The sequence below is a fragment of the Ciconia boyciana genome, chromosome 2 (assembly GCF_034638445.1).
Source record: "Ciconia boyciana chromosome 2, ASM3463844v1, whole genome shotgun sequence".
Lineage (NCBI taxonomy): Eukaryota > Metazoa > Chordata > Aves > Ciconiiformes > Ciconiidae > Ciconia > Ciconia boyciana.
This window is the reverse complement of record NC_132935.1, coordinates 52,233,000-52,257,494: the sequence shown is the minus strand read 5'-3', so window position 1 is coordinate 52,257,494 and position 24,495 is coordinate 52,233,000. Positions and strand designations below refer to the sequence as shown.

At 43.3% G+C, this 24,495-nt stretch overlaps 1 protein-coding gene across 2 annotated transcripts in view; it reads left to right on the top strand.

Moving 5' to 3' along the window:
• The window catches only part of CABLES1 (Cdk5 and Abl enzyme substrate 1), a 75,178-nt gene that overhangs the window by 12,195 nt on the left and 38,488 nt on the right, over nt 1-24,495 (top strand). For both annotated transcript variants that reach the window (XM_072852636.1, XM_072852635.1), the window contains exon 2: nt 24,285-24,356. In XM_072852636.1, the coding sequence (XP_072708737.1) occupies nt 24,285-24,356 (72 nt within the window). The remainder of the gene's footprint in view (nt 1-24,284; nt 24,357-24,495) is intronic.

Here is a 24,495-nt window from a genome sequence, read left to right as displayed (position 1 = left end):
TTGAAGCATCCAGTGCGCCGAAACAAAGCTACACAAGAACCATGGCACTATGAATTATTTAAACCTGGAGCCTTTGCGAGAGAATTGGGCCTTCTCCATCCAGAAGAGCCGTGCCGTCATGGCCCAGCAGGAGCGGGAGCTTGGAGCTTGGTGCTGGGGACCAGATGTCCACACTATGGACGTTCAGACCATCTCTAGCCCGGACCTGTCGGCTGGACACCCAGCAGTAGTTGGAGGACGGGCGCTGTGCTCCGGCAGCGTTGTCACCTGGCTTCCCGCCGTCGGAGGAGAAGCCTTCGTGCTCCAGGGCTGCTCCATGCTGCAAAGAAGAGCATGTTGTAAGCGGGCATGGTCGGGAGGCTCGCTTCAAAAGTGTGCTTCTGATCCAAAGTCAGACACGGTGGAGATATGCCCGTAGAGTCTCAGTTCCCTGTTCTAGGACAAAGGGGTTCATATTGAGCTAATTTAAATTTCTCACACCCTTCCTTCCACTTGGGTTAATACACTTTTTGTTTAACCCTATAAATTCAGATGCTTTCCCCCTCGTCATTTCCACTGGGAATTACTGACTTCCCTCTTTCCACTGGGGGTTTTAAAAAGATTTTGTAGGGAAAACTTTTTTTTTCCCTCCTTGTTGAATCAGAGCACTGGGCATCTGTTTTCTTTTTACTGGTCAGTTGTGGGCTTTCTAAATCTTCATTTCATAATGTGGTAAATTCTGTGAAAATGGATTTTATTTTTTTTTTTTATTACGGTTATTCACATTAACAGACATCTTTCCCGTCTGTTTATTGGAAAAGGTGAAACAGGAAAACCAAGATTTCAAAATTCTACATCACATGTTGATGGCAGTTTGTGAGCTTGATCAACACAGAGGTCTAATGTCATACCCAGCACGGTTTTACCCTTGCCCTGTGCTGTTTTTAGAAGTGAACATGCAGCGGCTGAGGAAGTAGTGGTTTCTGTTCGTGAGGTCTGGAGAGGAGCGTTCATTTGTTTAATTAAAACAAAGAAAAAACCCCCCACTTCTATACAAAGTATAGCTAATTTCACTTTCAGTGGAAGCAATGAGGCAAAATTTTGCCTGTGACTTCCATGTAAGTAGCTATCAAATGAGCCTTCGTGTTGGGTCCCACCTGAGATTTGCAAGGGGGAACCGCACCGGGGTTTTGCACAGAGGTCAAGGGCTGCTCCTCCTCCGTCCCCGCCGTCTGCAGCTCCTCACGTGCACGTTTGTGCTTCTCCCCGTTCCCAGCCAGACGCAGGCAGCGTTGGGCAAGTCCATCCATGTATCTATCTGCCCCTACCCACCCAAGCACAAAGCTGTTCCCCTCTCCCCTCCACATTAGACAAGCTCATTATTGCTCAGGTCTGAGGAGGCAAAGGATGACAGAAGCAAAACAACACAGGTTTTGTATAATTTGGTTTTTTTCTGCTGCCGTGGGGCCTCGTACAGCGACCCTTAGTTCAAACTTCTTCCTCTGCAGAGACTTGCGGGGAGGAGGAAAATGCTGCAGGTGCTTGGGCAGTCGGAGGCAGCGGCAAAAGTGCTTTTTTGGTTCCTCCGCTGGATGGATTCTTTGTGAAGTGCTGCTGTTTCTAAAGGAAAAATAAAGATGTGTAAGTCTCCTGTTTTCCAAATAGCGGCTAACAGATCCTACCCAAGAGAGGAAATCTTCCCACTTCTCCTTGTAGCTCTGTTACAGGTAACTGCATGCTGCTCTGCTAGCACTTGCATCTCCCATTTTACTTGTCGAACTTGCACAGATGGTTTCCCGCTGTCGGGATCAAATATCCCCATTACCATTGCCGGGAGTGCTGCTGGCTGCCCCGCGACAGCGCCTATGGGAGAAGAGTCCGAGCACTGGCTGCAAAGCCCTGGTCCGCTCCTCTCCCCACCGCCTCCATACACCTCCTTGCTCTGGAAGGCTTTGCCGTGGCGCAGGCATTGCTTGACCATCCTTTCTCTTGCTGACACTGTTCTTGCAGTCTGCAAGGCTGTGTAGTGCCTGCTGGAGAAGGGTGGGATGGCCGGAGGTGTCACTGTCAAGGCTTTAGATGTGCTTTACTTCAAACAATAGCTGTATGTCCACATTATATTTGTCCTTATTAGTACAAGCAAGGGTGTTTATTCTGTATTGATAGCTGTATTTATTCTTTATGAGGTGTAGGGATAAGTTTTTTTCCAGTTGCTAAAACACAGATTTTTTTTTCTGGTCTAGAACTGCAGTGGTTTTATTCCCAAATTTGGTTTTCAAATTTTTTTTTTCTTAAAAACATTCAAAGCATGGTATGCTTGTTGTGGTTAGGTGCAAAATTAGTTCAGATATAAAAAAACAAGGGGAGAGGAAGTACTCAGTCCTAGGGCATCTTTCTCTGTACCCTTCTGGCTAATATTAATACAGAGAAATTTTTGTATGCAAGCAACTCCAAAAGGATGCTAAACAGTTTGTCTTCATACGTTGTAGTATTGTCATCAGGATACTATTTTCAGTGTATTACTTACCCAGATACTACTTTATATAATAATTTGAAAGCTTTAAGTTACCAAAAATACGCTACAAAAGTGTATGCTTCCTGAGCTCCTACTTAAAGCCACCAGAAAGAGATGTGCATTTACAGATAATAGAATGTATTGTTTTGGGGAGGAATATTATTTCTTTAACTGCCTGTCTGATAGTCTCCTTGGAAGATTAAGTATTTCTGGCAGCAGCTTTGCGGTCTATACCCTGTTTGCTTAATATCTGTCATAAAATGATGTGACTGATACTGTCGCAGGTAACACGAGCTTGGGTTCAGCTCCCTGGTAGGGTATTATAAATGGGAAACTGTTGTGTGTACATAATCCCATTAGGCAATATTGTTGTTCAAAACCTTTTTCTTTTTTTCCTTTCCCCTCTCACAACAAAGCTCCTAGGTCTGTGGTGAAGTGTTTTGTGACACATTTTTGAATGGGCCTTTTGCCCTGCTTTCAGTTCTTTAATGCAAGAAGCTTTACCAGGAAACAAGAATCTCTTTCTTCTCTGGCCGTGTGTTTATTCAGCTTGGGGCTGTGATGCTGAATATGCAGACAGACACACAAGTCAGATGATCTAAGATGTGTGATATTGTAAGGCTAGATGTTTCACATGAAAATAATTTGAATCAGTGTTGGAGTTGTTACATCTGCATTTAATGTCTATGCCATCTAAATATGTCTTAATTACTTTTTTAAAACATAGATTTTTGTGTGTTTTCACACCCCCTAAAGCTGTTCTAAAGTAAATCTTCTCTTACATTATATTTAGTTGCATCTTTTGAAAGAGGCGATTAATTTGAAACAAGTATTTCTAAATTAGCTTTTGTCATTGAAAAAGGGCTGTATAAAAATGGAACCTGATCCTGCAAACACTTGCAGATACATTCAGTCTTACTCTCCCAGGTAACTTGCTGCCTTCAGCTTGTAAAGTCATTGCCTAACACAGTCAAAATGAGCAGTTTCGTAGTTTCATTTGAGCACGAGCCCCATCAGCCGAGGTTTCCACAGAAGTGCATCATTAGTCATGCAGTTAGTACCTTCCTTTAGAATATTGAAGTGCATGAGGTTTTGCAGGATCGGATCAAATTATTGGTATTAGTGACTTTTTTTCCATTTATTGGTCTGGTATATTTTAAAATCTTGGAGAGAATGGGCTTTCACTGTTCACCTTTGAGATGTTTCTGTAAATGAATGCATGCATTTAGTTCTTATAATATTAAAAGCTGAATATAACTTATAGCAACCTAGGAGAATACTAGGCACTGAGATTTTTTTCTCAAGGCATTTCACACTTTATATTCTCCTTTATATGCCTAGTCTTTAAAGGAGATGTGATGGGCTGCTGTCAGAATTTTTTTCAGCTGGTTTTTGGTTTTAAGTTTTTTGTTGTCTATCTGATGTTGCTTATAGAACAAAGACTTTTCTGCCTAGATGTGCCTCTAGGTGATTCGGGGCAATTAAAAGGATTACTGGCCCCAAAGCAGAGGCTGGCCAAAGCAAATGTGCTCCCAAGTCCAACATTTATTTCACAACCCAAAGTATCACCTTAAACTGAATTAGCTGCTGATTTAAGCTAACACACAGGTCTGACTCTGCTCTCTTATAACCCCACGCTTAGGTTTTTCAGCTTTCAGAAATACATAGCTTTTTAGATTGAATGGAGTAGGAGAGCCAGGTTCACTGCACCTGTTTTCAGGGACTCAGATGTTTTTCTTTTCTTCCTGCGTATGCAAGTGCCTTCAGCAAAACTCAGTAATCATGTTTGAAAGGTAGTGTATGCATGCACATCACACTCCTGGCTTGGGGAAACGGAGGAGCAAACAACAGATAGTGAGCTGCGGCTTAGCGGTTTTTAATTTTTTTAGTAGCTGTTTTTAAGATTTTGAGTATGTTTTTTCATGACGGTTGAAAGCACTAGCAACATTTCTAAATCACATGATCTGATAGAGGATCCCATGCCCCTTCTCCATCGTTGCTGCAGAGGAACTTACTCCAATATCGCCAACTTCAAAAAGTCTTGCAATGTATGATAGAGGCTTTTTAAAGTTCCTGGACTACTGGGATGAGGTGGAGATGCTCAGCCTAATCTCCTTGTATTCTGTCTTTTTGACAAAGTTCCTATCTTTCAAGATCAAAAAAAGCTTTAAAAAGATGCAGCCTTAAAGACCTACATACCAGAAGGCAAAAATAAGACTCTTTAAGGATTCATAGAAATTCATACATTTTTAATATGTTTTAGCTTTGTGTTTGTTGTTTAAATGGATAATACAGAGTCATAGGTCTCTCGTGCCTTCTGCTTTTGGAGAATCAGCAATGAATACTGGTGGCTCCGTATGCACATGTAGCGTCCTTGCATATATTTTTTCATGGAGATAAGGCCCTCCGAAAAATGCCAAATACCACATGGAAGTGGTAACAACTGTCCCCATCATGACGTTGCTTTTAGTGTCTGCCTTGGGACCGCTGGTCATGGGAAGATGCAGCTTCTGAGGCAGATGTGGGTACAGCACAGATGGGTTGGGACAGCTCAGGCACCTCGGTACCGAAGCGTCCCCCAGAATTAGGACTGTCTGGTGAATGGCCTCTGCGCTGACATCTCCCATAACAGGAGCCAGGGTAAGGTGGATGTGAAACTGGAAAACAAGCCAACACACCCTGATGATCAGCAATGTGGTTCCTGAGTTTACAGGAGGAGGTGTAGAGAAATGCAAGGGGAACCATGCATCCTTCTGGCCGTTTAACTTTGTTCTCGCATCCTCACCCCTCCACTGGTATTTGTGGGAAGGGTCTGGATACGGGGACCCCCTTTGTCCTCTTCTCCCGGAAATTTGTGATACTGAACTCAGTCAGGAGGGACTTCTGATTTTATTTTTTTATTATTACTTTTTGTTTTCTGCAAGCAATTGCCTCCTGTTTCGAAAATGCCTTTCACGTGGGGACGTGACCCGGTGGCACCGTTGCCGGTCTCAACACCACCAGCTGGCTGCTCTGGGACGTGCTAAATCCCCAACAGGTTGTTAACCTGTCACAAGATGGGGCGTCATCTCCTGCTGGACTGAGACGCTCAAATCCAGCTCGGAGCTTTTGCAAAATTACCTGTTTTGCACAAATACGGGTTTCGTAATGGTGTTTTATGGTCACACCGGGGGCGGTGCCTGCGAGTAGCTCATCGCCGGCTCTTGCTGAAACTCGTCCCAACAGCAGCCACTCGCTTAGGTTACGGTGGCTGCGGGGCTGACTGCTGCCGACAATCCTGTCTTTGGGGTATGAAGCCAGCCATGAAGTGTCTGATTAAAATACCCGGGTTTGGATGACTTCACGATTTTTGACAATAACAGGATATACTGGCAATAGTAAAAGTACCTTGAAAACCAAGAAGTGGCACTGCAAAATTGTCACAGCACAGAATGTTGGGATGGGATACAGAGCTACCCCTTGTATTTGTGACCCTTATTTTTAAGAATTTTTCTCCCAACTGTTGTAGTCGGTGAGTTGAAATAACATCATGTCTCCTCCTGAATATTCATGAAACTGGGCAATGCCATGGCCAGCTCCCCAGTCCCTGTGGAACTGGCTGGGGTTGTTGGCTGTAGTAGCTCTGGAGGTTGGTATTACTGAGTTTCCTTTCGGTTTGTGGGGTTTTTTTTAATGTATGTATGGTCTGTGAAATCATTTGCCCGTGCAGTCAGAGGTTAGAGTGAGCATCTTCCAGAGATCAAGATAAATATTTTTAAAATTAAGGGCTTGATTCTGTGAAAAGCTTAATGGGCATTTAGTTATGCTCTGGAGTAGTTCACTGGGCTACAAATGGGAATTAAAAATAAGAAATGCTCGGAGTGAAGGTCGTCTCTGCGCAGGACTCTGCAGCCCAGTGCTGGCGACTGCTCCGGTGCTCCAGCTCCCCAGCAAACCTGGCAGGGACAGGGCGGGATATTTGCAAGAGTAAGGGAGGGTAGGGCTTTTTTGTCCATCTTTTCCTAGGACAGAGGAAAAGAAAATAGCCCCTGTTTTTACTCTATGTGTAAAGGGGAGAGCAAAGCTTTCAGAGGAACTACAGGGTTGGGAAGGGGAAGCAGCCATTTCCTTCTTCCTCCTGCTTTCCTCTTCACATCCCCGTCCCTCCCCCGTTGCTGGGAGGATCTCAAAACACTGCGGAGATTTGGGCTCAAGACTTATTTTGTAGTGAGATGTGAATCGGGAGGCTGGTTGGGGGATACGAGTTCATGTGATTTTTCTGACGTTCTTGTTAAGTACAGAGCTCGAAGCAGTGCTCCTGAGGCCAGCCCTGAAGAGACAGTCTTTTGGGGTGTCAGCCTTTGTGCTGCCTTGGGAAACTGCAATTTCATTGATGTAAAAAAGTGTCTCTTGACTGTTCTCATTTAGGAATAGGATAGATAATCTGGCGTTCCCTGTTTCAGAGAGTTGGTGCTCCGAGTTGCTCAGAAAATTGCCATCCTTTAGCATGTAAACTTGCGGGTTTCGGGTGTGTGAAGCAACGTGCATGCTGTTTGCCTGCAAATGAAACTAAGCAGGTTGTTCAAACGACCATTGGGTTGGTCTCCTCACTCTTTTTTCAAATGCTTGCAGCAAATAACCAGGAGAACTAAATTCAAAGTGACTCCTCATGAGAGAGGTAGGACAGCTCTGGAAATAGACAGTAATACAGGATAAATGTGTTGGTTTAGTGATGCCTTGGTACAGCATCACACTGTGGCTAGATGGGCAGGAGGAGAGAAGCCTCACCACCTCTAAGTGTTTGGACCACTTTGCAAAATACTTTGAAATTCACTTTTTTTCCTTTTCTGCCCTCCGCTGGCTTGCCTGATAGCAGTGGCAGAATACCTCCTGCTCCTCCTGTGGTTACAGCCTGGAAGTAGCTGCTGAAAGAGCTTCTAGAGAATAAAATTTAGGGGTAATAAGGGCATAGAGAACAGCATGGCCACACTTCATATGTTATCTCTAGTGCCTAACAGAGCTTCTTTAATAGAAGAGATTTCTTCTCCACCGTCCTTGTGTTAGTGGGGCACAAGCCTACAAGCAAAAAAAATTGGATAATTGAGTATTAATGAAATTTGTCATTAATTATTGCCAGAGCAGACTCCGGGAGAAGTGGGTTGCATTTTCAGTGGATTTAAATATAACTTTGCTTATGCAATCCTGTTAAACATTGTTGCAGTATGTCACTGAGAAAGCTCATTATATTTGCTATATAAAGATTACGACTTTGGGGGGGGATTAAAGTTTTAGCGGCGGTTGCCATCTTTCTCGTGGTCACCACAGTGAACTGTTAAATGTGGAGAAGAGGGGGGAAGCTGTGGGTAAGCCAGATTTTCTGTCTGCCTGGAAACACAACCGTTAATGCTGCTAAGCCAAACCAGAGGAAACTCTGAGCTTTTTTTCAGGAAGCAAAATTCTTTGGAAAGGTGACATGTTCAAACAGTGGGAAGTGGTTTTTTTCTTAGTATAAGTCTTTTATATCATGTGTGCAGATGAATATGTGTGTGTGTATATATAATAACTAAAAAAATAATTTTGAAGTGAAACATTGGCTTCAGGCAAATCAAAATGTTCCCCACAGAATCTGAGATTTTTTGGTTTTGCTGAGAATCGTGGCTAAAATGAAAACAGAAATTTTTGGGTTTTTGTAACTGAGTCAAAACCCTGCACCCAACAACTAGCATGAGCCTCTGCCCTCCAGTGTTGTAGTCCGTGTTCCTGGTTGCTGGAGCTGATTGGCATTTTCAGCCTGAAGATTTTGCCCTTAGGGCTGTGTTGTCCATTATCTTTGCTCTTATGACCTAAGCGTGTCCCTTTGGCCTGCTCGTTTCTGTTAGCAAAAGTCTCAGCTCGGTGTCAGGGCAAGCAGGTCTGCCTTTGCTCGCAGTGCTGGTGCACTGGGGTATGGCCAAGGGGGCTGATGTTCAGATGCTGATCTGCAGTGTATTTTAGTCACACCACGCAGTGCTTGCTTCAACAAGTCATTTGCTGACCTCAGTTAAAGCGATGTTTGCAGACAGACAGCTCTAATTGGACACAAGGCACCTGGTGTATCAGTGGTTAAAAATAAGAAACATTATAAACTAGTTATTGTACAACTGGCTTGAAACCACTGTATAATGATGGTACATTTGCCATCAGATTAGGTCATGAAGTAGCTTTACTGCAGCTTGGAAAATTAGGATCAAAAATAGTCCTCTGATTAAAACTTGAGCTTTTGAAAGCTCTTCAGAGAAGAAAGATGTGCAAATGCAGATGTATGGGAGAAATTAAGCAGTCTGGATATGCACAGTTCTTGAATTTAAAGAGAATAATTGATTGAACCACTGTGCTAGCTCATTTCTCGAGCCACCCTGTCCTAACAAAATTAAATGAAATATCAGAATGATCTGGGAATAAGTTGCCTAAAATACAATCCATAATGGGTCAATATATTAACATAGTGAATTTAGTAATTTCTGTGGACATGCAGTTGTTCCGCATGTACCAATGTCAGCCTGCAATAGCAGTTGTCTTGGTTTAGATTTATGAATTTCTCCCACATTTAAAAAAATATGTCATACACTTTATCACACATTTATCAGCAGTAAAATAACTTATCTTTGAAACAACATTTGCTTCCTGATATCATCAGGAATTGGTCTCCTCTTCCTCCGCTCTTCGTTGCAGTAGCATGATTCCATCAACCACGGGGCATCCTATGAGTCCCTTACGTCCTGCCAGGCAGTTTTTAAACACCAAGAAAAAAGAAGAATGTTTTAACTGATAAAGAAAAATGATTAGGTTCTTATTTTGCTGCCGTTGTGTTGCTTTCTTTCCTTTGCATCAAGCGGAAGAGCATCAACTGTGCTGGAGTTGTGCTATTGGGTACCTAAAGGCTGAATCTGGTCAGTATTGGCCACAGGCCTATTTGGCGTCTGTATCTGTTGAGCTTGAAGGAATCCAGCCTAAACCTGTTCCCCGTGACTGTTTTAGATGCCTGCTAACTGGCTGATTTGAAGGTGAGACCTGTAGCTGCGATGGAGAAAGGTCTGGGGACAAACCTTGGGAGCTACGGGAGCAGCCGCCAGGGATGCAGGAACAGCAAGTGTGTTGCTGTGATTTGAGGATTGTTTGGGGCTGATCCCGTTGAGGACAGCAGGGCTTTTCCTCCCTCACAAACACCAGTAGGAGCTGATCACGAATCGTTTTTTTTCACTTGTGTGCTTGTTAGCGGGATCCATTCCCTTACTTGGCTGGCTGCAGGAGCCCTTCTGCTGGCATGATGCAGGGGGTGGGTAGACGGCTGAAGCAGCACGGTGCCTTTTGGTCACAGCATAAGTTTATTAGCATGAATGAGGCTGGTTTAAACCAATTATGAAGCCACAGTTTGCAGGAGTTCTATGTGGGGGCTGACCTTTACTTCATTTAATCTTATTTTGGTGTCAGGATGTTCTGTAGGTCTCTGAAGGTTCAGTTGTCCACGAGAACAGTTTCTCTGCACATCAAGCCTCCACCTGTGGGCTATTCTGCTTGTGAGGTACCAGAGTTTGATAAGTCTTAACGGTGTTCACTTTTTAAAACCTCACACCCACCTTAGACAAAATTCAGTATAGTGTGGGTTGGCATCTGTTTAACTGATGTCTGTTTACACCTGGCCCAAGCCTACTTTTGTGTATTAAAAGTGATGCTGCTTTGAAGTAGGTGTTGCCTGTTGTCTATGACGTGGACATGATTTATGGTACTGATAAAGGGTCATGCTCATGCTGAATCCGGTTGCCACCTGCTCCCTCTGCGGCAGCTCCATTAGCCTGGACACACCTACAAGGTATTTGCTCAGTCTTGGAGAGGAGCGAGGAGTAGAGAATTACGGGATAACATAAAATCAACTAATGAGACAAACAAGCAGTGTCAAATACAATGTACCGCAAGCTCAGAGGTTAGCACGAGCCTCATGCCTGTTTAGAAAATTGCCATGGGCTTGGCTGGAAAGCAACAGAAGTGCTCCCGGTGATGAGCACGGTCCCGGCTAGCCGGGGCAGTCAAATTTCCTTGCCTCTTCATCAGTGTTCCCAAGCTGAAAGGCTGATAGAAAGTGCTTCCTGATCAGCATGATAAATGGAATTTTGCATGATAATTATGTTTATAGCAGGACAGATGTACTAATAACACGTCCCCTAAAGACTTCAAATGAGCTATAAAAGAATCAAATCTCTGCTGAAAATGCTGGCAGCAGTAGTATTAATTGTGTAAGTTACAGCTGATAATTGTCTTGTTTCATTTGAATGAGGCAGTCAGCTATTAATGGCTTGCACTCTGTAGTACCGAAACAGCAGACTGCGCAAAATTTGTCAGTCTGGATAATATAGTTATATATTAGCAATGCATCCTAATGGACATACTCCAGTGGCTAGGGAAGGGAAGAAGTGTTACAGTTAATTTCTAATGCTGTTTCATCTTTTATATCAAAATACTTGCTTGTGTGCCTTCAGGAAGATAACTTATTTTTCTTATCTACAAATTGTTTGATGTAAGACAATGCCTGCAGTAAAAAACAAGCTCTCTTTGTGGTTATTGAGGATTGAAATGGAGAATGACTAATTAGCTGTCTTGTTCCACTTATCTCTTCCACACTGGTGATATGAATGAAAATCTTACCCTTGTTTTTATGTATATGAAAGATTCCACTGTTCTGCAAATCTGTTACAGAGCATGCATAAGTGTACAAGTGCATAGAGATACATATAATATAGAAGTGACCTGAAAACCTGTTAGAATAAGTTATCAAGCCTAATTTTTAAAATAGCAGTAAAATGAAGTTCAAATCAGTGATCATACTAGGTATTGTGCCAGGTTTACAGTTAAATAAAGATCTTGTAGGTAACTAACCAAATTTAAAACCCTGCTGGTCCAAATTGAATTCCTTTTTGTGACATCCTAATTCGTTTGGATTCCCAAAGCGTGTTTCATTTCATCTGCGGTAAGTTGAGCTGCGGATAGTATCCCAGAGGAACGCGCTTCTAGCAGTCCTAACCCACATCCTTGCTCTGGCTGATTAATCTGTAAATCCTTCAAAATTTCTCTCCCATGCTATTACATCAAAGCATCCCCAAGTAAAACATGTGAGCAGAATCCTGAAATGTGTTCCCTTAGCATGAGAAGGACTCTTTGTGCGTTTCATTAGGCAATACTTTGGGTTTTTTTATGGGGAAACAGGCGGTTGACTTTCTAAAGAGTGCAAGATGTGTTCGTTGGTTAGCAAAAGAGAGCTGATGGCCTGGAAAAACTGCCTGGAGATGCTCCGTAAAAATTGTCCTTGGTTCCTTGTAACCTTTCATCAACTTAATTCATTGCTAACGAGCTGCAAGTTCATTGCAATTCATTGCAGAGCTTTAAAATTGCCACTGAGTCAGATGACAAAGTGCCTTGTTTTATGGTATCAAGAAAAATCCTCTGATTGATGGAGGACTAGGCAGTAGCGCAACTCTGAAAAAATTCTTAGGCCCCTTGTCTCTAAAGGGTACCGGTGGAAGTGCAGCGATTTTGAGAAGAGAAAGGAAGATGAAGACCAGAAAAACAGAAAATCTTTGTTAGCTTGCATCCGCATAGGTTTTATCCTTATGCCTGCTTTCCCTAGGGAAATGGTAATGTGATTGATTTGTTCCAGGCAGATAGGCAAAGCCTTAAATATCAAATATATCAATTTCTGCATTGGCTTAGTGTTTTTTCAGCCTAAGTCAGGGTACGGCACCTCAGCTTTGAGAGGACCGACCACTGCATCGGCTCAGGTTCCCGTGCCAGGTGTTTTCCAGGTCTGGTGCTGTGATTTGCTCCTGTGTGTCCCAGGCATTTGGAGACAGGCACCTCGGGCAGCCAGCTTTGACTGCTGGGAAGATTTGGAAATGTTGTGTGGTATCTTACACCCTTTTAAAAGCTTTGTTAGTAAAGCTTATGGCAATCCCTTTTGACAAAGGAGAAGTCCATCATCAAATGTGGGATTGTGGAAGCCATCCCTGCCTCTGCTGAGCCACGGAAGCATAGGAGGGAGATCCGCTAACAAACTGGTCCTCCTGGGACTTTACTGTCATTTTTAGACTTTTTGCCTCCACCTCCTATGTGTATAGGCCCCCATCTGCAGTAATGTACAGGGTATATAAACACCATAGGCAGCTTAACGTTTGTGTTAACAATTTGTGATGGGAAGAGCTGGGTAACTCACATCCTCCAGACTTCCCATAGGGTGTGAACCCGTTCTCAATTAATCATCTCTACCAAAAGATGGGTTGCAACTATATTATTATTGATTGCTTTATCTATTTGTTTTCTTATATGCACTGTAGATTAGATCAGGTCAAGGGCTCAAGAGACAATGTCAAGTGGGTGACTTGACATTAGGGGTAGGTCAGCCAACCTCTTCCTTTCTTCATTGCATAATATGAGTGCAACATATCTTTTGGGTGTGCTGGGGAGAGACTGAACACGTCAGGAATCATCACTGGAATTATTTGGTACAGCAGTCAGTGTGCTTTAAGAGGGCTGCCTGCTCTTGCATCTGCCTGAGCTGCTGCCTCTGGTTCTTCTGGCACGGCATGGCTGTACATGGAGATAGCAAACACAGCACTGACATGGGTGAACCAAGGCAGGGAAGCTCACCAAGTATGTAAACATGAAATCTGGGTCTTGTGCTGCCTTCTAATAATGCTGGTCTTAAATCGGCCCTCTAAATTGCACTTTTTTGGCCAAATTTGTCACTATGAGATGCTTTTTATTGCTCTGATAATATATCAGTAGACCCAGTCTAGCAGAGTGCTCTGGCAGCTTTCCTCACTTTTGGTGTGTTGATGAACCTGCTTTTAGAAGAGAACAGAATAAAATATTTCAGTTGGAAGGGACCTGCAACGATCATCTAGTCCAACTGCCTGACCACTTCAGGGCTGACCAAAAGTTAAAACATGTCATTAAGGGCATTGTCCAAATTCCTTGGAGGGATTTTTTTTTGCCCCCAAACTGATTGAAAACTGGTATTTCGGTACTGGATATTTGCTGGCCAACCAACTAGTTGGCACCCAGAAAAATTCAGTCCTCTAATAATTAAGTAACTTACTAAGTAGGAGACTGCTCAGATTACCAGAATAGGCATTTTTTCTGTACATCTGATAACCCAGCACTTTGACAGTATGTGGGGAATATAAGAATATAAAAGACCTTAAATTCGGGACCCTTTCAGGTCTTCACATCCAGCTGTTTCTGGGGTGGCAGAGCAGCGCGTGTTCCCAGAGTGGGGACGGTGCCCTTGGAAGAGGCTTTTTGCAGTAGAGAGTAGAGGGGATGCTTTCTGAGCCTCCGGCCTCTGCTGATTGCGGTGTATGCTCTTGGGGAAGTATTGATCCCAAGAAAGGCAGGTCCCCAGCCTGCAGATGTAGGCTGCGTTTGCCAAGTCAATGAAACGTTCTTTAGGGTGACTGCTGGGTACTCTCTGTTGTGAAAACAGGCGGGGAGGCTTTTTGGCAAGCTTCTTTAAATATTGGACACTACTGTACCACCATACCTTAGCAGTGACCTAATGATACGGCTACACAACCAGATGTTGCCAGTATTATGAGGATCCCCATAATACTTGCTTACTGGGAGTAGGGAGAAGTGAGGGTTCCTCGCAGAGATCCAATCTCTTAAATGTCACCCTCTAAACCATGATTAATCTTTGTGTGTGTACCTGTGATAAGCTTACCATTGTGTTCTCTTCGTAGCTGGTCTTTCACCCTGCGGATCATACGAACTAGATGTTCTGAATGGAGTAAACTGGTTTCTGAAAACATTTAAATTTTTAATAGAGATCTGTACCAGGAGAGAGCAACCTCAGACTGGGGATGTGCCAATTACTGTATGCCATGCTGAGCAAGGGACCTCAACAGAGAGAGAAGAAAATGATCTAATCCTCTGCTACCACCTATCAACCCAGAGCCAGGTAGCAGGAAGATGCCGTGCCCAGTCACAGTGGCAGGGACGGAGGGAAAGAGGAGGTAGTTTGCTTTTCCCAGAGCACTTATGCTGGCTGGCTCCAGGATCCGTCCCTAGCAAGAAGAGCAGGGAAGAGCATAAGCTTATAAGCATATTGAAGCAGTTCTGCGGGACAGTAAGGATCTTCCTTTACCTTAATAATGGATCTTGTTGTACTGTTCTTGAAACGTGTCTCCATTATTGCAAATATGTTTTTAAGTAAAGCATAAGCAAATGCAATATTTTAAGTAAATACATCTTTTTGTACTCAAATATCTTTGGCGTTAAAACTGACTGTACGCAAACTAACAAGCAAGAAGGCATTAATCCCTATGGATGTAATAATATTTAAAATTATGGCACTGGATTGTCTTGCATTATCACAGATATCCAAAAGTATACCCGTATTGGATGTCTAAGCTATCCAACGTTGGACTTCTCTGAACCATATGAATTGGCTTGGACTTAAGCAATGCATGGCCAAGAAAAGGAGGGCAGGGACTCCTGGGTATGTAATAGGATGGTGGGAAAAGCACCTGATCCCAAGGGAATTTGTAGCAAATGTGCCCAGAACTAAATCCAAAGTATGCACCAGTAAACACTCTGATTGCCACCACCTGTGCCAGCATTCATATCTCGTGCATGAAATGCCTCATGCTAGTTTTCACTTGTTCGATTCAGTCTTTGTGTCCTGCTCACATAAGAGACTTCCTTTTTTCCCATCAAAAGAACTTTATCCAGGCAATTCATAGTGTCTAGGATACATTTTTTTAGCAATGAGATTTATTAAGTGTCTGTTCAGATCTCTTCTAAGTCTAATGTTAAGATGTGGGATTGCAGAATATATTTTCCCAGATAGCACATGTGCATCTGGAGGCAAGACAGGGATATGAGGTTGGGCTGTAGGTAACCTAAGAAATACCGCAAATGAAATAATGGCAAACAAACAGGAAAAGGCAGCAGTTTTAATTGCATAGTTATGTATGCAGGCTGGAATTAAAGGCTTTTTTTTCAGATGACTTAGTAGTGCCTGTATGTGTTTCCATGTGTTATGGTATCTGCTGCGTATAGCCTTGACTTGCAAGTGAGTTTCTTAGTTAATTCTAACTAACGAATTAACTAAAAATTAATTATTGGCTGCTCTGAAATACAACATTATGGGATTTGATACTTTAAAAACTGGTCTCGTAATGTAGCTTACTCAAGTAGTATCCTCCACTTGAGTGTTGATTTTTCATTTATTTTCTTAAGGAATAGGTGTCCTTAGGATGTGACTTTTAAGGAGCAACGTTGCTTGTGGACAGACCTAAATATTCATCATTTTACAATGCACGGAGTTTGTCAGGCAGAAGCGACACATGAAGAATCTGTTAGATTAATGTTGATCAGACAAAGGCTATTATGGTGTGGGTTTTACTGTAGAAGAAGGACATAAAGATGGAGAATTTGTATGTTCTTTACAGTGCTATTGCATCTGCTTTGGCAAGCATCCTTGCTTTCATAAGGACAGATGATTAATCTTGTTGTTTGCTCCTTTGCTGGTTTTGAGTGTCTTTAATTAAGTTAGTGCCCATTGATGTCTTACCATGATAATATGTGTTAGGTTATGAGGTAATGGCTGTTCTTTTCAGTTATAGCTGTGGCAGTGTTGGGGCATACTCAGAATAAATCACTGCGCACAAGCCTTCTGAAAGCTAACACGTTGCTGCAGAGTCAGTAAAGTGAAGACAGTGAATCTGTAAATCACTGGTTACAGATAATAGAGGATGTAGATTTTAGGCTCTTCAGGATCTGAGAGAGCTCTGCTGTCTTTAAATGAATCTCACTGAATTGCAGCTGTAGCTCCTCATGATGGCTTGGGTAGAGCCAACAGTAGGAGGATTGGGTGCAGAGGCAGCTGCCCACAGAGGGAAGATGGTAGGTTTCAAACAAGATCCGTCTTCAGTGAATTGGGAATCCAGCTGGGGAAGGTGAAAATGAAAGGGCCCCCAGAATCAACAACATGTGGTGATTGCTCTTCCATTCTCCCTAGACTCAACCCTGTTTTTTTCCTTCACTAGAGATTTCATATCAATGCCTAATTTTGTATGCATTTCCTCCCAGAATCATGTCTTCAAGCAAGGCTCATAATTAATATATCAAGTGAATTGTGCAAAATGCTAAAACAAAAGCCTCAAACCAGTTCTACCATACCTTCTGTTTTTCTGCACACACGCATATACACATTCACACTATACAAATGCTTTGTCAGTAAACAGCTTGCTTCTCAGCAATTCCAGTGTAAGTCCCCTGTCTCTTAGCACTGCTGGTACTCCTGATTTTATATTTGATATAACCAGACCCAGATGATCCCTCTGGGACATTGGGATGGAGCCGTACTAGAATTTTGTGGGCCATTTGAAGGATCACTTGTGTAAAGCTACATAATAATTTGTGAACAGAGCGTTATGTTGCATTGCCACACTATGAAAGGTCAGCGGGATACTTCAGTATTGTCATGTTCTTAATTCTTTCTTACTTCTTTCTTTTTGTACTCTGCATTTGACATGAGTATGATTTGTAGACACAAAAAAATTTCCTACCTTCAGGATGGCAATGTAGGTATTTTTTACACTGAGATGTTACATGCAGACAGGTCAGCAGGCAGCAGTTTGAGTGCTGTGTATTTTGAAGCTTCTGCCTTGGGTATCGTGGGAGGATGAGGCTTGGAGAAGGAGTTGGATGGCAATATAGGTAGGATACTCAGTGCAAGGGGGACATCTGGTTTGGGAGGTGCCTGGCATGGAGGCATGTTTGTACCGTAGCTCTCCCTTCATCCCCTTGTTTTCTGCCCATCTTCCTGCTTACCCCCGAAAGGTTGATGGAGACCGAGGAGGCATTTGGCATGGCATTATTCTCCTAATTATCGCTAGCCTAAGCCTTGAAGGTCTCTCTCCTCACAATACATATCCCAAGAGGAGCAGGGTGTTGGGGGTCCTGCTAGCTCCGGATTTCTGCATTGGAGACTTTCCTTCACAGCCCACTGCAGAAAGCTGTGGTCTTAAACCCTGTCTGCATCCTGCCTGCGTGTAGGTGACAGCTAAATGGAGGTCTCTTGGTATATTCTCTGTGTGTTTGGGCTGGGCTGCTGAATTAACAAAATAACCCATTTTCAGTGTGCGCCAGATGCTTTTAGCTCCCGTTGTGGGCAGCCTTGCCAATACGCTGCGCAGCTTGGAAGTCCTAAATGGAGTTTGATGTTCTTTGCAGAGAATGGCTCTGCTGCGTAATTATGATAGCACACAATTAAATACTGCTTTATATCGGTTTGGGTAACTCCTGGAAACTCTGTTTCCCTTAATAATTTTTAATAGTCTCAGGGTTTGTTTTTCCTGTGTTTGTCTGCATGTGATATTGGCAAAAGATAGGAAGAAAATGAGCTGGAACGTAAGAATCCCAGTAAAAACTTCAGAGGAAGGGTGAGAGGTGACTCATTAGCGGGTCTTTCATCTGCCTTCATGCTGGGTCATGGAGTCAGGGGTCAGGAAGGGAATGGGATTCGTACACAGCTGATGTCTTGTATAATATTTCAGAAGAGTGTATTAATTGATGGCGGCTTAGCCTGGGAGTTTGGGCAGAGGCGTTCAGCCGGCGGGCTGAGGAGTCGGAGAGAAGTGGCTTTTAGGTTTCCCCAGGGTGACGAAGGGGCTGGGGCTGCTGGGACAGGGCATTGCCTGCGTCTGGCAGCTCTCCGCTGACTGCCTGCTCCCCTGGCCCAGGAGAGAGCCGCAGCTGCGTTTCTGTTCATACCCAAATCCTGACTCCAAAGGAGTTGGGGAGGAGAGTGGTAAATGTACCTTATTCAAAACTCAGAGTTGCTTGGAAGATACGTTTGTGGCCAGCATGTGCTGAAGGAACCAGAATACTGAACAGCCAGGGTTTGTTGTGGACTATAGACCAGATCTGTGTTTATATATGTATATATTTACTTGTAATATATAATATCTATATTTACTTTTAATCTTTTTTTTTTTCCATTCTAGCATCTAGAAGCCTGATCTTAGATCTCATTGAATACTCTCCTTGTTTTCCTTTTACTGTTCAAGCCATTTTGGTGCTGGAGGGAGCAATATGATGCACAATATAAAAAACAGCCCTAGGGTTGCTGTTCCCGTAGAGGTAGGATCAAGATGATGCTCTGCCTGGTTTAACCTATGGGAGCTGCATGCCCAGAGTGTCTTCTGGTAACTCCCCAGGGAGTGTTTGCAAAGGACTAGGTTGGCTTTTGGGCAACAGTAGGTTGGTTTTTGGGCAAGAGCTCCTCTTTGAGTCCAGAGCTGGCACCTTTCAGAAGGGTGGATGGATGGCAGAGGGAAACCCTCCACTTAAACCTCTAGGCAGGCCCTGAGCTATCCTTACAGGTATCCTGATCTCATTTCCCATCGCTGCAAGTTTTATAATGACTTCTTTCCAGTCCTTTTGTGTACATATCTAGGGTAAGTCTTCCTGCACGTAGGATACATCTTTTGTGATGAGACACAGTGAAAATAAGGAATTCAGCATTTGGAATTCAGCATTTGGAATTCAGCATTTGGAATTCAGCATTTGGAAGGAACCAGCACAGTGAAAATAAGGAATTCAACATTTTCCAAGTGCCAAGCAGTCTTGTGCTTTTCTGATGCTCCCAAGCCACAATAGCAGAAACGCGGTTGTGACCAGAAGGTGGTAGCCCTGATGTTTCTGCCCCGTGGCTCTTGTTCATGCATGTTCATTTTCCCTGGCCACCTGGAGGGAGGAGGTGACCCAGTGGGCACGTGAACTACCAACAGTCTTCAGCTGCTGAAACGTCTTTGCCCTCCCAAGTTCTCCCATCAGTGTTACCGCAGTCGGCAGATGTTCAGATGATAAGCGCTCGTGCGTCCCATCACCGCTGTGTCTCTGAAGGGATGCAGTTGTCCCAGACAAAGTGGAGAAGCTTGTCCTGAGGGATGCTTTTGTTCTGGGAGCCAGCAGCACCCACGCTACTGGCTTCAGCCATTGTAGGTTTGTAATCTTAACAGAAGCAGGGGGGAACCTACACCCACGACTTTCACAAAAATTGGGCGTATTTAAAATGTAGCTTTTTCTTCCTTGTTTTGTAGCTGTGCTAGAAAGTCATTACACATGGATTTATTTTTCCTTATCTCTTGGATTATCATCAGCTTCCTTCCTTCCTTCATGGATGAATTTATCCATTTCTCTGATTGCAGCTCCATTTTTTTTATCACCTCCTGTCTATGGGGCTTAAGATTTTGTATGTTTAACGTAATTGAGCTGAGTATTTTGCAGCAATTGGCAGTGAAGATAATTTTCCACCGATTGATGAGTTGGTTACAGTGAATCTTTTTGCAGTCTACTACTCACTTCAGCTATTTGCTGTTTTGGTTACAGACCTGCTTTATTTTATTTGTCCTTGTATTTTATTTCATTTTTGCAACTGAGCCACATATTAATCTGACTTTGGAGAGGGAAAACGGAGACAACATTTTAGGTTTTAAAAAACTTCCACAGAGATTCAGACAGTTGGTCAAAGATAAATCCAGTATACAAACAGGGTCATGAATATCTCAGAAAACAGCCATTTAAAATACCGGGGTATCAAATATCTCTTTACTCTCTTTCTTTGGGCTGGGCTTGGAATTTGATTGTAGAGTATTGGTTATTTCTGGGCTCATGTAACAATTGCACAGGGAAGAGGGAGGAAACAGAGAAAAAATATTTTAGATAGGTGTTTAAGGGAAAGTGTTATTACATGATTTTAAAACAAAAAAAAGTCCGTAAGTTGCATGAGACTGTGACTGACAATGTCTTAACGGGGCTGATCATTAGAACTAGGAGGTCGTCATCTTTCCAGAGCTAAACTGCTTTCTTCTCTGTGCATGGGGGTGTGGGGAGAGAGGGGTGGGTTTGGTATACCTAGGATGCGGTAGTTAAACTAGGAGGAATGTTTTTAAGGCTTTCCATGAACTAGGAGGAAATTCACATTTTTACTGAAACATCTTTAATTTTGTTATTAAGGGCAATTGTATTTCAGTGTGTGTTAGCTGGCTGACATTTACTCTGCACAAGTTTTAAAACATTTTATATTGAAAATGCATCTGCCTAAAGACTTATCCCAAAGCCTGGATCCTCTATGGGTCACACAGTGCTATTTTGTTTTGGTCTGCATATAGATACTCTTCTTAATAGAAGGTTTTTCCCCTAATTATTATTGAAATAGGACATTTTTTATTATAAAATAGCTATCAACGCAGCTTTACATCAGAATAATGGTGATGTGTGATATAAACCAGCTTGGGTTATTTGAGTGCAAGTGTCTACGTATACCAGCTGCTATAGCACATTAATCAATTTTTGAAAAAGAACCCTTTTAGAAGTTGTATAGGCAAGCCCTGACTGCTTGCCTGAAGAAAGAAAGATGATAAATTAATTTAAATATTAAACACCAGTTGAGGCAATTAATTTTTAATGAAGACAATGAAAAACCGGTTTTGCTTGTGTTCCCTGGAACACCCTTTGCTTTTCCAAAATTGTTTTCTTCCTATGTGTGTGGCACAGGATGTGACTTGATTCACAGCAGGTAGGTTCATTAGTTGGCATTTCTGGTATAATATCCAGCTGTGGAAAGCTTATAAAATATTGGTATTTAAGTCATCTTGATTAGGCCTCGAAATAAAGATTTAAGATAAAGTGGAATAATTGCACATACTTCATTGCAGCTGAACTTCTTCAGTGAAAAGAGGGTGCAATTCCCGGACAGTATGAACTGATTTCAGCAGAGTTGCTGCAAAGCCGCCTCAGTGGTGCTCCTGTGATTGTGCAGGGAGCTGAATTGGTTAAGACTAATGATTTTGGGGAGAGCTGAAAGATGTTTTCAGCTGGGTTGGGCACTGGGCTGGGTATCCTCGCTCTCACTGCTACCGATGCCAGCAGAGGGAGGGGATTCGGCTGGGGCAGCCCCCATTTATGTCACTGCAGGCTTCTGGGTGACCCATGCTGCTTCATTGCTGGTGATTTGGGGGGGTTTATCTGTTTGCTTCCTTCCTTCCTTCCTGGATGAATTTATCCAGAGTCATGCTTATGTTCACAGTAGTTGAGAGGGAGCTCAGGTATCAGCGTTCCTCTCCTAAGCTTGGGTGAGCAAAGAGCTTCCCCCGCTTCTTTGTGCAGACTCACTTGCCATGTTAGGTCCCCAAAATACTGCAGAATCCCTACCGGTGAAAATCAGTGTGAGCTTTTTTGTGCCAAGAGGGATGGCAGCGATTCCCATCCAGCCTGTGTTGCCTTCAAGGTTAGCAAGCAAAAACCAGGAGGCAGCATCCCTGGTGCTGGGTTTAAGAAGTTGTGACCAGGAAGGGAAGCCAGAGGAATCTGAAAAGTCAGCAGGCAACTGGATGACCAACTTTTAAAGCTGCCCTGGAGCTGACGAAATGCACTTGCGTGTATTTCTGCCAACCAATGCATCTGCCTTAATAACAGATGCAAATGTAGGATCTTCAAACCCATCTCCGCCAAGCCATTGGCAATGAAGTTGAGGATGGTGCGTAACTTTGGGCGAGGAAAGGCTTGGAGGAGGGTTGCAGTGGTGGCTGGAATATGCGTCTGGTGTTGTACAAGGACCTTACGGCATCTAACAGGCATCTAGGGGCAATACTGTCTGACTAATTTGATAAAATTATAGGAAGAAGGTGGCAAGGTTGTACTGTTGTTTATCTCTCTTTGACTAACAACACGCAAAGTACGCTTTTGGTGTTTTAATACCACAAGATGGGAGGGTACCATCATTTAAAAGTGTTATTAAACTAATGACATATAAAGAGGTATTAAAAAGCAACAGCTATCATCTGCTACATCAGTGGTGCTGGTAGCACCACCAGCTGGTAGCACCACCAGCACCACTAGTGCTGGTCCAACTTTTGTTTATGGACCAATGCAACTGAAAATGGAGGGGGAGCTCCTCCTGATCTGAATTTCTTCCTATAAGAGCATCTCTGTGTCCTCTGACTGTGGATGGAGCCGAGGGAGCACCCATGGGTGCAGGAGACAGATGTTTGGTCTCTTCTTCCTTGTCTACGCCAACAAATTCAGCATACCCTGAAATGCAGACTTTATTTTTTCCTTAGCATTTTGAAGGTGTATCCTATCTTGCACCAGATCTTCTAAAAGTCTAGTTTAGACAAAGCCTGAGGGGATTTAGGTTTGCATATTTTCCTAAGAGGATTATGCTTCACACTTAGTTGCTCTATACATTGTTTGACCTTTTTTTTATGATTTTCTAAGTACACGAAAAGCCGCATACACATTCAAACTGTCCTGAAATGTGTTGTCTGGGGGTTAGTGATAGAAATCTGGTGTTTGAACTAGTAATAAACTGAATCACTGAACCTCAGGGTTATTTTGAACTGAAAAACATTTCGGTAATCAGATTTGCAGCATGGCTGCAGGAACAGTTGTAGCAGCACAACTGGAGGGGCTAGCAAATTGCAAGAAGGATTAGAAACTGCTTACACTGGCATCAGAGAAAACAATTTATTGTGAAAATACAACCCAGGAATAAATTAATGAGCACCCTTCCAAGCTTGGGGGTGCTCATAACACATTGAGATTCTGGAAACGCTTTACTTGCAGATCAAGGGAGTAAGGCAGCTCTGTGGGAAGGGTATTAAGGTAATTAGGGAAAAAATAGTGGTAGTCTGTGAGGAGTTCTGTCACTTAAGTTCATACTCATAAAATCACTGCCGAGGTACTGTACACCTCAGCAGTGGTCCCTAGGAGCGATGGGTGCTGACAGTCCTCATGCTAGCTGGGTGCTGTGGCATGGTGCCTTCGCGCCGCTGGCTGTCGCAGCTGCTTAACGCCCACCGACAGGGTCGTCTTGATGATTGCCAGCTTAATTTTTCATTATGTGCCTGTGGGTGGGCTGTATCTTATACATTTATTCTTTGTATTCGTGGTATTTTTTGGAGGGCTGGGTGCAGCTCCTCGTTTTGTGCTGCTGTTGGGGTGTCTGGGGGCTGTGCAGCAGTGGTTGCTGCTAAAACCAAGCCTGTACCGGGGCTTCTTCCCTGCCCGCTGAACAGTTGGAAAAGTTGAAATGCTACGATTTCCTTACTTCGTGTCACTGAAGGTGGAGGAAGGATCTGACTCAGCTGTAGAAAAATGGATTAAAACAGGACTAAACTCATCTGTGCTGCTCACAGGGATGGTCAGAGCTCCCTTTTAAACTGCTGGTTTGTGCCCAGTGCTGCCAACTCTTTCATCTTTCATATCTCTTCAGTCACTCCTCACAGGAGTGATGAGACGGACATTGCTGAGAAACGAGTGGCATTTATTTGGTAAAAAATGCAAGGGGCAAAGAGAAACGTCCCCTGTGGCAGTGTGAATGACAGGCAGTCTCTGTAGATCTACGTCTGCATTATTTTATCAAAGAACTGTACTTGTAGCATTGCAAACTCTACCGCAGCAAATGTGGGACTTGCGTTAGGCGGGCGTTAAGCCCTTGAAGGAAGGAAAGCCTGAAAGTACAAACTGAGGAGGAGCTGCTGGGAAGTTTCAACTTCCGTTTTGCTATAGAAGCTTGTATGGAGTAAGTTTGCTTCTGGTTGGGATCAAATAGATTTAGTAAGATAAGCAGAATGGAACGGAATTTATTAATATCCAAAGGCATGGCTCGGCTAGTGAACGGCAGTTTGTGAGCTTCACTAAATAACAGCTCTGAGGACTTTGTTGTGCCCTCTAACCAGCGGTGATGTTTTGTGTTCTGTTTTCTCTGCAGACGTCGGCTGATCTCCCAGCGATCTTCTCTGGAGACTCTGGAGGACATCGAGGAAAATGCCCCACTGCGGAGGTCATTTTATTTACTTTATCTCTGGTTACTTGTCTGTAAGGCACATGCAAGGACAGACTTGCTGTCCCTCCCCATTTGAAAAGTAGCTGGGTGTTCATGTTAAGATGTTCTTCATAGTGGGTAAAGGTATTGAAACCTC